Source organism: Bactrocera latifrons, unplaced genomic scaffold (genome assembly GCF_001853355.1).
Source record: "Bactrocera latifrons isolate USDA-ARS-PBARC rearing strain unplaced genomic scaffold, ASM185335v1 scaffold_72, whole genome shotgun sequence".
Taxonomy (NCBI): Eukaryota; Metazoa; Arthropoda; class Insecta; order Diptera; family Tephritidae; genus Bactrocera; species Bactrocera latifrons.
The window spans coordinates 846926-859885 of NW_017537401.1; the positions used below are offsets into that span (position 1 = coordinate 846926).

At 34.6% G+C, this 12960-nt stretch overlaps 1 protein-coding gene across 1 annotated transcript in view; it reads right to left on the reverse strand.

The window, feature by feature from the left end:
- Nucleotides 1–12960, reverse strand: part of LOC108976057 — a 170579-nt gene that overhangs the window by 149772 nt on the left and 7847 nt on the right. Inside the window, exon 2 of the mRNA XM_018944968.1 lies at nucleotides 668–802. Within this exon, the coding sequence (XP_018800513.1) occupies nucleotides 668–802 (135 nt within the window). The remainder of the gene's footprint in view (nucleotides 1–667; nucleotides 803–12960) is intronic.

Genomic DNA, 12960 nt, shown 5'->3' on the forward strand with positions numbered 1-12960 from the left:
CTAAAATTTGGTTGCAACTACAAATAGAAAATTGTAAAATTTCGCACAAATATTGCGGCTTACAACATATTGCTTGCGGTTTAAATGTTTATTTTACACAAAAAAAAAAAAAAAAAAAAAAATTTAAAACAATTTTAATTACACAGAAAGCGTAAATGGTTTTATTTGGTATGGAAAAAAAGGTTTTGTATAAAAATTAACTGTCAGTTTTTCACGTAAATTAAACATATTTTTTTTAACTAAATTTTATGGGTTTTTAGATAAATATTATTTCACATTTTTTGTGCAACTTGAATGCAACATTATATATTTTCACGCTTTTCCAAAAGCAATTCGCACATTATGTGCTTAAATATTTCACAAAAACTTTCAAATATTTAATCGCCTAAATTACAAAGTTCTGCCTCACTGACACAACGCTGAATATCGCCCCATGCCAATCGAACATTTATGTGTGTCAAGTATGGCTATATGACATTTATTGATTGAGTTGGAAATCAGTTCAGAATTTAACGTGAAATCTCCGCTGAGATTACCAGCGAGCAAATGTTTAATGCAAAATCTAATTTGCACCAATTTAAATATTTAAATAAATAAATCGGCCGGCTATGCATCTGCTCATGTGTGTGTGTGTGTGGTGTGTGTCAATATTCATCTAAACAATCACCTCGTAATTGATGTCCGTATTGGCTCGTTTGTAAGAGTTTTTCGGTATGTCATATTGTACAATGTCAGCATCCATATTGGCGCTGCCGACGCCATAACCGGTGAATGTGTTTTTTGTTGATTTTGCCAATGAAACCTGCAAAATAAATTGAATGTTTGTAAATTTAGATTGTGTGAAATTAATACAGAAATAAATTTTGTTTAGTCGCAATTGAAATCGAACATTTACGATTGTAAATAAATATTTATATTTTAATGCATATCAAAACTACATGTCATAATCAGCAATATAGGGTGCTTTAAGTTGGGTATAAATTGCTGGAAGGCAGGAGTTTTCTAGCTGTCCAAGTAGCTGTCAGAATTTATATTTATATTGAGTATAATTTGACGGACTTAAAAGTCGGTTTGGTAAATGGTTGAGATTTTTCGTTTTGTGGTGATTAAGTAATTTAAAAACAGTGACTAAAAACATATAATAATTCATAAAAAAAAATTATTGTACAATCTTTCATTTTGTATAAAAATTTACATATGTGAATAAAATTACTGCGCAATATAAATTAAGAAAACCTTACTGTTCATGGTGAGGTTTACCGACAAATCATTCGCGACTTCTTAGTCTCCTACAACCAACTCAAGGCATTGAGGAGCGTTTATAAACTTATTATGAGGAGGATCTACGCCTAATTTTTAGAACATTTAAAGCTACACAATTTTGCCTAGCTATTGTTATCGGCCAGACTGCCATCCCGAATTTCATGTGCTTCATTGGCTGAACAACATTATTTTGCAGTGTCTTTTGATAATATAAAAATTTAAAAATAGTTATTGTTCAATATTTTTTCGGTAGCATAAAAGTCTAAGTATATCAAAATCCATATGTAAAATTATTGTTATGCATACTTTCTGCTGGTATAAAAACTCACATATGTGAACAAAATTATTGTGCAATATTTTTTGGTAATAAATATTTGTATAAATCCAAACAAAAAATTATTGTGCACTAGTTTTCGTTAGCAAAAAATCTAAATGAAAAATATTGTGCAATATTTTTACGTTCTATACAAATTTAACAAAAGAAGTACACAGTACTAAATGCTAAACCAAAAATTATTGTGCAATATTTTTTGTGATATAAATTTGACAGATTTAAAACTCTTCTGTTAAAAAAAAAACGAGATTGTTATTCTTTTAGTGATTAAGAAACTAAGAAAACTTTGCTATTCATGAGAGCTGTACTGGTAAAGCAATTGCGAATTTTCGGTGCTCTACATCCAACTCGAATCAAAACGTAGCCTGTAAGCCTGTAAAGTAGCTTAGGTCATGAAGCTATGCCAAGTGGAAGAGCTTTACAGTATAATACTTTAAAAGCTAAAACTTTGGAAACTCATTTGACTCATATTTGAAATTCCATTTATTTTTTGCTTTGTTAGATTTGAAATAAACACCCTTTACATGCCAGACCTCAAATATTTTACATTTTTTATGGAGAAAAAAATTATAAATACTTTACATATAATAATATATTGATACAATTGAACGAATTGTGTTAAGTAAATAAACGTGCATTTTTTCAATATTACAGACACTGTTATGTAAGTAGAGAATTGATGTCAAAATTGTAAATTTTTAGAATGCTTTGATATGAAGAAAAACGTACAAAATACCTACATACTATATATTTAACACTTTATTTAGCGGCTATTAATGGAATATCTTTTCGGGCTATATGAGGAGAAAAACTCACAACATTTGAATATACAGTACGCAGTGGTATTCGAAGTTGTAGAATATTTTTTGGATATATAAAAATCTAAAAAAAAGTTATCATACAATATTTTTCCAATACTATGACAATAAAAAATAATTTTATTGTGCAATATTTTTGAAATACTATGAAAGCAGAAAAATATATATCAATGGAACATTTTTCTCTAGTAAAAAATCTAAGCAAAACTTTAATATGCAATATTTTTCGATCATGTAAAAATATATAACAGGACAGATAATGGTAAGAATAAATCTAAACAAAAAATATTGCGCAGTATCGAAAAATATAATATAAAAAACCAATAACATGAATTATAGTGCAAAATTCTGTAGTGGAAATAACATCTTAATGAATATAATTATGCAATATTTTATTTGACCTTTCGGTATTTTTGGCTGAGTTTAAAGAACATATACCACATTTGATAAAAGTTTTTTTTTTTCTTCTGAAAACCTGTAGTTCTGAAGAAAACATAATACTTATTCCACAGCATTGATTCGACAATTGGGAAATATCCTTTCAAGTAAGGGTAGATCTTTTAAGAACATCTATAATTAACATTTAAACAAATCCTGAAATCATTGGAAATGCATTACTTCATTTAATCTGAGAGATATCTTGATTTTAATTACATTATGGCCGACAGCAGTAGCTTGTGGCAATCCTAGGGCTACGTGCATAGTGGAGTGAAAACACAAACAGTTGATAACCGGGAAAGTGAGAGGCAACGGAAGGAAATGTCAACCTTTCGAAGCTTTTTGTATGCGTGCATACAGCAGAAAAACTAAAATTGAATAGCAGTAAATTAGCAATCGCAACCACAAACACTCTGATTGTATTTAAACCCGTTTTTTTTGTACTTATCATATTCATCTACTGAGAGAGGAGATAGAGAGGCAGTTTCAATTCGAATCTATATCTTTTTTTCTATCCAACCATTAATCAAAAAATTGCAAATTCGACAAATTTCGGCACGTAGCGTTTTATCTTGCATTAAATTCAAGTGTGAGCTGCTTTGCGGGACGATTTATGGTGTTAATATTTAATAGAAAATTATATTTATTGAAATAATTATTTATGCGTAAGCTTTTATGATAAAATATTACCACATTAGTGAATATACATATTTATATGCAGAAAGAAAGCACCTAATGAACTTTTAGATAAATATATTTATAACAATTTATTAAAAAAATTAATTTACAAATTTACTTCGAGTCGTGAGCGCAGCCTTTTCCAGCCAGGAAAAAGAAACGAAAAGTTTTATTCTCTGAGCGCTCTAAACACTTTGATTTTATTCTAACATATTTGGATTATCAGGTCGCCTAGCCTAGTCCTAGCTGTCGTTTCTTTGCTTACATACCTTCGAGGGAGGCATGAAGGCTTCGTTCGAGGACAGGGGCTGTGAGATATTTTACGGATTGATTAAATGCTACGAGGAGGGTTGGTGGAGCAGTCACTGCAAGGAACTTCCCGCTACCCCCCCCGTTTTTGGCTTTTTTGCTACTACAGCGTCTACAAGCGGAGGTGGCTGCCATAAAGGTATCAGTGGATACAACGCACCGGGACGCAGCGACTTTCAGAGTAGTGACTTTCCACGCCATCTGTGTGCCTTCAAGATAGTGAAGGAATATCTAGGCTCCTTATTTCGAGCATCGATCTGTTATAGAGTACTGATTTGAGTTGTTTTGCTTTGCTATTTCGGGTTGCAGGAGAATATAAGGCGGTTGAGCGTGCTAGGTCAGGAACATCACTCTGAATATCTGCAGAATGGGAACCGGTAGGAGCTTCGTTGGTTTTTTGTAATTTACTACTCTTGGATCTCAGGACAGCGCAAGTGAAGATCGAATAGCAGCAGATGCGCAATTGAAAGGTTCTTCTAGCTCAGCTTTAAGCGAAAGAGGTCTATATAGCTTTACGTTCTCAGCAAGTCAAACTGTTTATAGTTGTAGAAGTTCTGCCTGGACATTGTCTGCTCGAGAATCATGGAATTGAACGTGTTACCGGAAAATCTTACCGGATGCCAGCGTTTGGAAGAAAATGAGATGGGATCACCAACTTTTTCCTCAAATATCCCGCATTTGCGTATCAGGACAGAAATACTACAGATCTCATACTTTTAGAAATCCAGCAGAATTATTGAAAATTGAAATAAACCTCCAAAGCATATGTGTGATAGGCTTAGGCCGATTTTCCGATAGCTAATATCGAACCAGAGGAGTTTTTACTTGTCTTTTTTATGGACTCAAGGAGTCTGTTTTTTTAGTTTCACTATGGATATGAACATCACAGTCTAAGTTATATTCCTCTAACCTAACCTAAGTAGTGTGTTTTAGTACTAAAATGAGTAATTTCAGGCCATAAATTGCTTAAAAGAAAATGTTTCAAATATAATACCAAAATCTTTTTTAAATGAAGTAATTTCAAATTTAAATTATCCCTTTTTTTGTGATATGCGATTGCTATAAAAACCCTTACTTTAATATTGCCAAATCACCATTAAAGTTCGGAATTAGTTTAGTTACCACAGTGAAATTTCAGCATTTCCAAACTATGTAATCCGCGCATGCAAAAATGTAGTGAGCCGTACACAATATTTCCAAAAATATTCAATATATTTTTTCTATAAATTTAGCATAGATTTCACGCCATGTACGTGCAAAGTGCTGCCACGGCAACCAGCGAGGAGGGAAGAACTATTTGTGCGCCCAAAAAGCGCGCCGGAGCGTATTGTTTCGACAGAAGTCAATAAAAGCGACAAAGTCACGTTCGAACGGTGTGCATGAAAACTAAAATATAATTTGCATGACAGGCTTAGAATGTAACTCAACGCAGATGGAAAGCATGACCGCACACACACAAACACCACATATATTGTTACAGAAATTCGCTATGTTTCTGATTTTGTTTTAGTTGCTGCTTGTCTGCGCTAGTCGAGTAACTAAATTAAGCGCTGGTTGATGTGCGACGCTGAGCAGAAGTCAGAAATGAGTTGACGGTATGTGTGTGTGTGCCATGCAAATGGCTGACAAATTGATCGCGCGCATATGTGTGTGTGTGTGGAGATATTTTGTCTGACAGCTAGTGCTGTTTTTGTACGAAAGATAGCAGAGCTGCAGAGGTGTGTGGAGTGTGTGTAAGTGTGTTTGGTCTTGATTGTATGTGTAAGTGTAGGTGTGTGCTGGCGTGTCACGAATAATTTACAGCATTGAGACAAATGTCTGCTATTTCTCAAAATTGTTATGGCGGAAGTAGCAAGCGAAGAAACAAAAACTACTTAAACACTTCTGCTACATAGCTGAACACAAACGCGGTTGTATGAGTGTGTATGTGTGTGCGAGACACGAAAGGCAGCAGACAAGCTTGGCAATAAGATAACAAAATCCAAGCGATACAAGCACATACAAACAATGGGAGCGCGATGTACCAGCTCATGAGCGACATATTCAAAGCAGACAGACAGACATATATAAACACATATGTATATATAAGAAATAGTTCCGCAATCAGTGTTGCGTTGTTGTTGTTGTTGTGTGAATGTGGATGATGCACGTCGAACTATGTTACAGGACACATAGTCACACACACACATAGATGCATGTGAAGCGACGTGCTAAAGGAAACAAATTTACTCATGAGCTCACACACGCACACACACACACACACACACACATAGAAGTGCCTCACTTGTCGGTGCAAAATTGCATTTGCTTTGTTTCGCTTTCGTCGAAAGCAGCAGCGACGCTTGTGTCTGCATATCAAGGCTGCCAACGTGCCACTGCCACATACAGCACACACACTACACTGCGTATGAGTGACATTTTCCCCACATGCAGGGGCACAGCAGCACTAGCACCATTGGCGCATATGTCAAAATTTTTGTGTGTTTGTGTGCGTGTGCGCGCTCCTTTCTGACACTTTGACAAATTGAAATTAATGGTAATCATGCAATGAATAAAATAAATTTGCTCCACAAATACACACAAACACGTGCATATGCTGATTTGCCTGTCAGAACTGCTCTTCATATACAAGTGTACGGGGGTAGCTGCAACAGCGGAGCTAATTTTTTGCGTGCAGCTGTCCGCTTATGCCGCTACTTTGTCAATCCACTCGCCAAACTAATACACGGGATTTGCGTTCTTGTCTGCCAGCGATTGTAGGCAAATGGTTTTTAAAGGCGCTGCGCATGGTATGTGCATAGTGTAACTGTCAAGCAGTGAATCAAGCGCAAATGATACAGATAAATGTTAGCCCAGTGGATTTGCGTTATTCCAGTTGCCTGAGCCTTCGCTATTTATACATTTATATTTTTTCGCTTGTCTCAACCTGCCATGACATTTGACGAATATCTGTGTTCATTTTTCATGCAAGTGCTAGATTTGTGCACATACATACGTGTGACTTGACAATATAAAAAAAAAGAAAAAAAGTTAACTTTGGATTCACAAAATATTCCTTAGAACTTCTTTTTTTATCGCTTAGTTTGTATGTCAGCTATTTGCTATAGTGCTTCGACTGAACAATTTCTTCGGATATCACACTGTTGCCTTAGGCAATACTCCATAAAAAATGTCTTAAAGATATTTCGTTAATTGAAAAAGTTTTCCATACAAAGACTTGTGTTTGATCGTTCACTTTGTATGGCAGCTACACCCTATAGAGATCTGAGTAATTTTTTCGGACACTACTTTTTTTGGACAATACGCTATACCAAATTTCTTAGCGATATCTCGTTAAAAGAAAAAGTTTTGTATACAAGCATTTGATTCCAATCGTTCAGTTTGTATGACTGCTATATGATATAGTGGTCAGCAAAAAATTAGCAGTTTCGTGGAATTAAAAGAAATTGTGCGAAATTTCAGATCGATATCTCAAAAACTAAGGCATTGGTTTGCCTATATATGAATATATATCCGACTTTTCCTTCCGGGTATTACAATCGTTTTGACAGATTTAAACAGACCGTGTTCAGCGTATAACTAAATATCAAATGCATATAAAATATCATTTGTTTAAAGAATTTTGTGAGGAAAGTCAAAGAAGCGCTCACCGGTTTTGTGAGTGAATTTTAAGAGATTAACTTATTATGGTATATATGTACATACATATTGATTTTGATAGCAAAAATGTACTTTAGTTTGGTTAGTGTGATAATTATGGAGTGTGAGTAGAACGTCTGGAACCCTTTTATATCTAATACTAATTGATATTAAACGATCGAATCTTTTAAGACATATCACTATGTACCATAGTGGTCCGATCTGAGTTCTGGTAAAAAAAAGTGCACAATTATATTTTACTTTCTAAGAGGTTAATAAGTTTATATATTATGAGATAAATCACCACTTTGTTCACACTTTATGAGGTCAATGGTGACTGCAATTTTGTAACGGCAATGAACTTACGTTTTCTGATTTCTATTTTTTTTAGATTTAGCCAAGTTCATAAATTTAGTTTACGGTTAGCCTAGTCAAGAACCTTTGTTCATATTTTAGGTTACTGACACTTTTGTTTACATTTTATGTTATCAATGATTCGGTTTTTCAGATAATGAGGTCAGTGACCTTTTTGTTTACATTTTGCCGAGACCATTGGTACTTTTGTTTAGACTTTATGAGGTCAACGACAATTTGTTTACATTTAGTTCAGTCCACAACCTTTGCTTAGGTCATTTTGTTTGGGTCATTGACTCTACTTTCATATTTTGTGAGATAAATGATACTCTTGTTTACATTTACTCAAGGCCAAAAATCTTTTTGGAAAACTTTTTGTGTAATGAGATATCTTCACGACATTTGACATAGGTTATTGTCTAAGGAAATAATTCAATAATCGAAGGAATGACTTTTGATTACAGCTTGTGACTTCATTTGAGATCAATTCATGATTTTCAAATCACATCCCGTCTAAGCGTGAGAGTCACCTCAGCACTATCTAGGCATGGATGTTGTTTTTCTTTTATAGAGTCAGTCAACTTCCATTTAAGTAGTGTTGATAGTGGACAATCAAAAACCCTTTACTTCCAAGCTAAAGGGAATTTAGTAATATGTTAAGCCACCTAAACTTAAGATTCCAAGTTGAGAAAATGGAAAAGTAGTTTTGGCGAAATGCAGAGTAAGCGCCAAGGATGATGACACGCTAGACATTATCTATTCGGATGCCAAGACTTCAGGCGGATGAGACGAGATATATTCCACTTTCATCCTTGAGTATTGCTCCAACTTACGACACATTGGCCAGCTGAGGTAGAAAAAAATTACCTTTTTTACCTAATTAGTATTAATTTTATTACCACCCTGAAGCAAAATGAGTCTAGTGATGGTCTAAATGGCACTTTTGCTGCCCCCTCTACCACTTAATAACAATTTTAATAAAACCACTACCTTCAATTTAACTCTAAGACATGCTACTCAGAAATGTAGACTATAACTAGTTTTGTGCTTGCATACTCAATTTGGAACAGAGTTAGCCATTGTTAATGACAGCAAAAATCAAAACGTTTCAACTCTTAAATTAAACAATTTGAAATGAAAATTGCTGTCAATAAACCACTCATTGACCATGTACAATCAAAATGTTCGAAAATGGCGAAAATCAAAAACTGCATTGATTCCATTTAATTGTTCGACAGTGTATGCCCACAAAGAGTGCAAATAATTGACAACAGTTCGGCAGAAAACTAAAAAAGCGCTAGAAGCGTACACGCAATTCACTCAAATTAAACCACCCACACAATCAAGGCAATCGGCAAGTCATTGGACATGCAGAAAAAAGAAGTTAACTAATTGCAGTCAGCAACAATTCGAACAAACCACTCATGCAATTAAGAGCGTCAATTTTTTTCCACTACCTGATTTCCTCTCACCCTCACGCTGAAAGAGTTCGAGTTCGGCGACAGCTCGATACGCTGCCAATTCTTTTATGTTAGGAAAAGTCTCATTGCTATTGTGCTTGCGCGCCTCAAATGAAATGAAAGGCGAATGAAAATTACAGATGGAAATCAACAGCGCCAATTAATGTGCGACAACCTCTTGCCATCTTATGCTTATATAAATACTATATACAAACCAACTTCGCGTTTGTTTTGCTCTTTCGCAAAAGTTGTAAGTGCAATGAGCAAGAAAATCGTAGTTTGTGGGCTGGGAAAGAAAGCGAAAAAAAAACGCGACGCCAAAATCAACACGTAACCACTTAAGAGTCGATTACTCATTGATATGCATGAAGTGGTTTTAATTTGAGCATTTGTCGACGTTGCTCTTTTTGACGTTTCTCCCCAGCATGCTGGGATTCATATTCTTAGTACGAAGGGGAGGGCATAATATGCGGTTTGCGGCTAAGGAAACGCTATTAGGTGGGTTGTGCGCGAAAATGAGTTTACTTGCTCATTTCCTTTTTATATTGAATGTTCAGTATGAAACAGAAAAAAAAAAATATTTTTGTTATGAATAACACGTTTTTTTTTTTTTAACCAAAAAGCAAGATTATTCTAATTATATTAAGTTTGCCACGAAGTTTGTAACACCCATCAGTAGGCGTCGAAGAGCGAAGACCCTATAAAGTATATATTAATATAAATGATCAGTATGTCGATTTAGCCGTGTTCATCTGTCTGTCTGTCCGTCCGTCTGTCTGTATACATACGAATGAGTCCCTCAGTTTTAAAGATATCGTTTTGAAATTTTGTAAATATCATTTTCTCTTCAAGAAGCTGCTCATTTGTAGGAATTGCCGATATCGGGCGACTAGAACATATAGCTGCCATACAAAATGAACAATCGCAATCAAGTTCTTGTAGGGAAAACTTTTATATTTGTCAAAATATTTGCACAAAAGTTGGCACAGGTTATTTTCTGAGACATTAAGTTAATCTCTGAAGAAATTGTTCAGATCGGATAACTATGGCATATAGCTTCCATACAAACTGAACACATAATTCCTAAAAGAAATGCACATGTGAAGGGTGTATTAGCTGCGGTGCAACCGAAGTTAACGTTTTTTCTTATACCATATATTTGCAAGATCAGTTGTTTATCATCGATCTATACCGCTCTCCATTGACAGTAACGGTGTCAGCAGCTTTATTTCGAAAGAAGTACAGATCGATGAATCTACCAGACCAAAAACCACACCAACGGTTAATTTAATTTAATGTAATGGTTTTTCATGAACAATTTTTGGTTTTTTTTTTCGCACCAGAATCGACAGTTCGGTTTGTATTCCGCACCACTCAGATGAATGTGAGCCCCTTCGGCGAAGTTGGTTTTCATAAAAAAACGTTATAGTTTCCAAGTTGTTCTAAAAAAGTCAAGTTGTTCTAAGGCCATTGACCCATCTCGGGTGTAAAATTTAATGCCTTTCACGCCTTTAATTTTGATTTAGCGCACTTTCATTAGTTTTTAACACAACAGTTGTATGGGGAGTGAGCGGTGTTATAATCCGATTTCATCCGATTTCATCCGGTCGATAACAAAAACTCTTTAGGAGTCATTAAACCTATTAGAGGGTGGAAAAAGCATCTGATTAATTGAGCTTTGTGGCAACAGTTCTATACTTAGAGCTTATTCTGCATAAAAAGCTTTCATGAAGGCCAAATACTGAGGACAGAGTTACGAAGGCATCGGTTGCCTTTTATTGCTGAACATAGACTATAAGGAAAAGTTAGATACTCTCCTCAAAGTTGTTGTTTTGACTCTATGAAACTATAATCAAGCCAATATTTTTTCATGCTGAACTCGTTTGGTGGAGGGTGTTCAAAGCCACGCTAGTTAGCAAGCTTAAGTGTGTTCAAAGAACTATCATCAGTATTTGCAGTGCACTACGGACTATGGCAAGCCGTGGACATTACTGGCAGAAGTAAAGCTGTAGTGTGTCAGCTGTGGACCAGGGAAGATGTATATGTTTATGAAGGCATCCGAACAAAGACACGACGAAACTCTCTCCTCTTTCAACTGCATTGCTTGAAACTTAGATTTCTGCGTCGCAGAGGTCACTCGTGACAGTTTTTTCTGTACTCACATATCGATGAGCGAAATGTGGATGAGGAAGAGTCGGCCGACATCATTTTCCTTGTTCAAGTTCTGATTATTTTTTTTCCACTAATTTGGTAGTGTTGATCCCGAAATTATATCTCATTTTATCGTTTGACTTAAAGTTTTTTTTGCGTTCGAGATCTAAGTTCTTTAGAATGCAGTCCTGCACATAATTAGTAAAAATCTGATGTGATAGGGCAAATATATAGTTGTTTTCGTGTTTAAAATACTAAACGTTAGTGATATTTGTGGCTCAAATACAAACAACATTAAAAAAAAATTTTCATTTGTCGGCCGGTGTAATCTTTCACTTTTAATCGAATTAATAGAAATAAAGGAAAAAAATGAAATCACCACCGAATAGTTTAGCATGGTTTGTTTAATGACTCACTTTATTGTGCAGACATTAGCGCTGATATTGGAATTACATGCATTATGTAGCGAGAAGCTACAATACAATTCTGCACTTGCAGGCTATGTACTGGTAGAACAATTTGTCATACAGGGAGCGACAAAAATTGCAAAACATTGAGTTGTTTAAAATAAGACTTCAATGAAGAGGAAAAATAAAAAAATAATATTTGTTGAATGAAAATGCCATGCTGAAAGATATTTCCCGTGCTTTGAGGGAGTACTTTCCTTACTTTTATTTAACATATGATAGTTACGAGGTTAATACAAMGAATTACGGTGATTTTTAATACATATGTATACTTTTTTTTTTAAATTTGCACTCAAATTCAAGTTTTTATGCAGAGCTTATATCAAATTGAGCTCCAACTATACTACTGTGAAAATTTCAAATAATCAATTAATCTATTAATTAATCAATATTAATTTCAATTTTGCAACAAAATAACTTTGAAATTGAAACACGCATCATTTGAAATCAAACGAGTACCTTGTTCTGCACAAACCACTTTCTCGAATGTTTTTAAATTGCCTTTCATAGGATTCGAAATTAAAGTTGTTGACATTCAACTTATTTGGGTCACTCTGTGTTTGTGTTTGTGTATATTTTAGCTGCTAATGGCTACCAAATTAGTGCTTTAATGGCTTCAGCAGTGCGCTGTAGCAACTAGTACAGTTTTATTGACATAACCCAAATTGTATTGCAAGTAGTATTTGCATTAACGGTACAACAGTTACTGCTGCAAGTTCGTATTTGACTTTTGTTATAGCACAGCCATACAAAAGCGGTTGTATATAATGCACTTTCGCCAGTTCCATGTGAAAGTAGTTGCACAAATACATATGGAAATATATGTATATGTATAGACATGATGTTTGTGGGGCAGGTGAAAATTTTTCAGTCAAGGCTTCTCTTGCTTTGCTTGTTCGGTTTTTTTGAAGTTTGTTTTTTGATAGCCTCATTTTTGAGAATTTAGTGAGATGAAGGCTTATTCGATGAGTTGGACAGATAAGTTTAGTGTACTTGTATATAATTTGTAAATTGCAATGAAGCTATAATACTCTAGACAAAATCAAAAA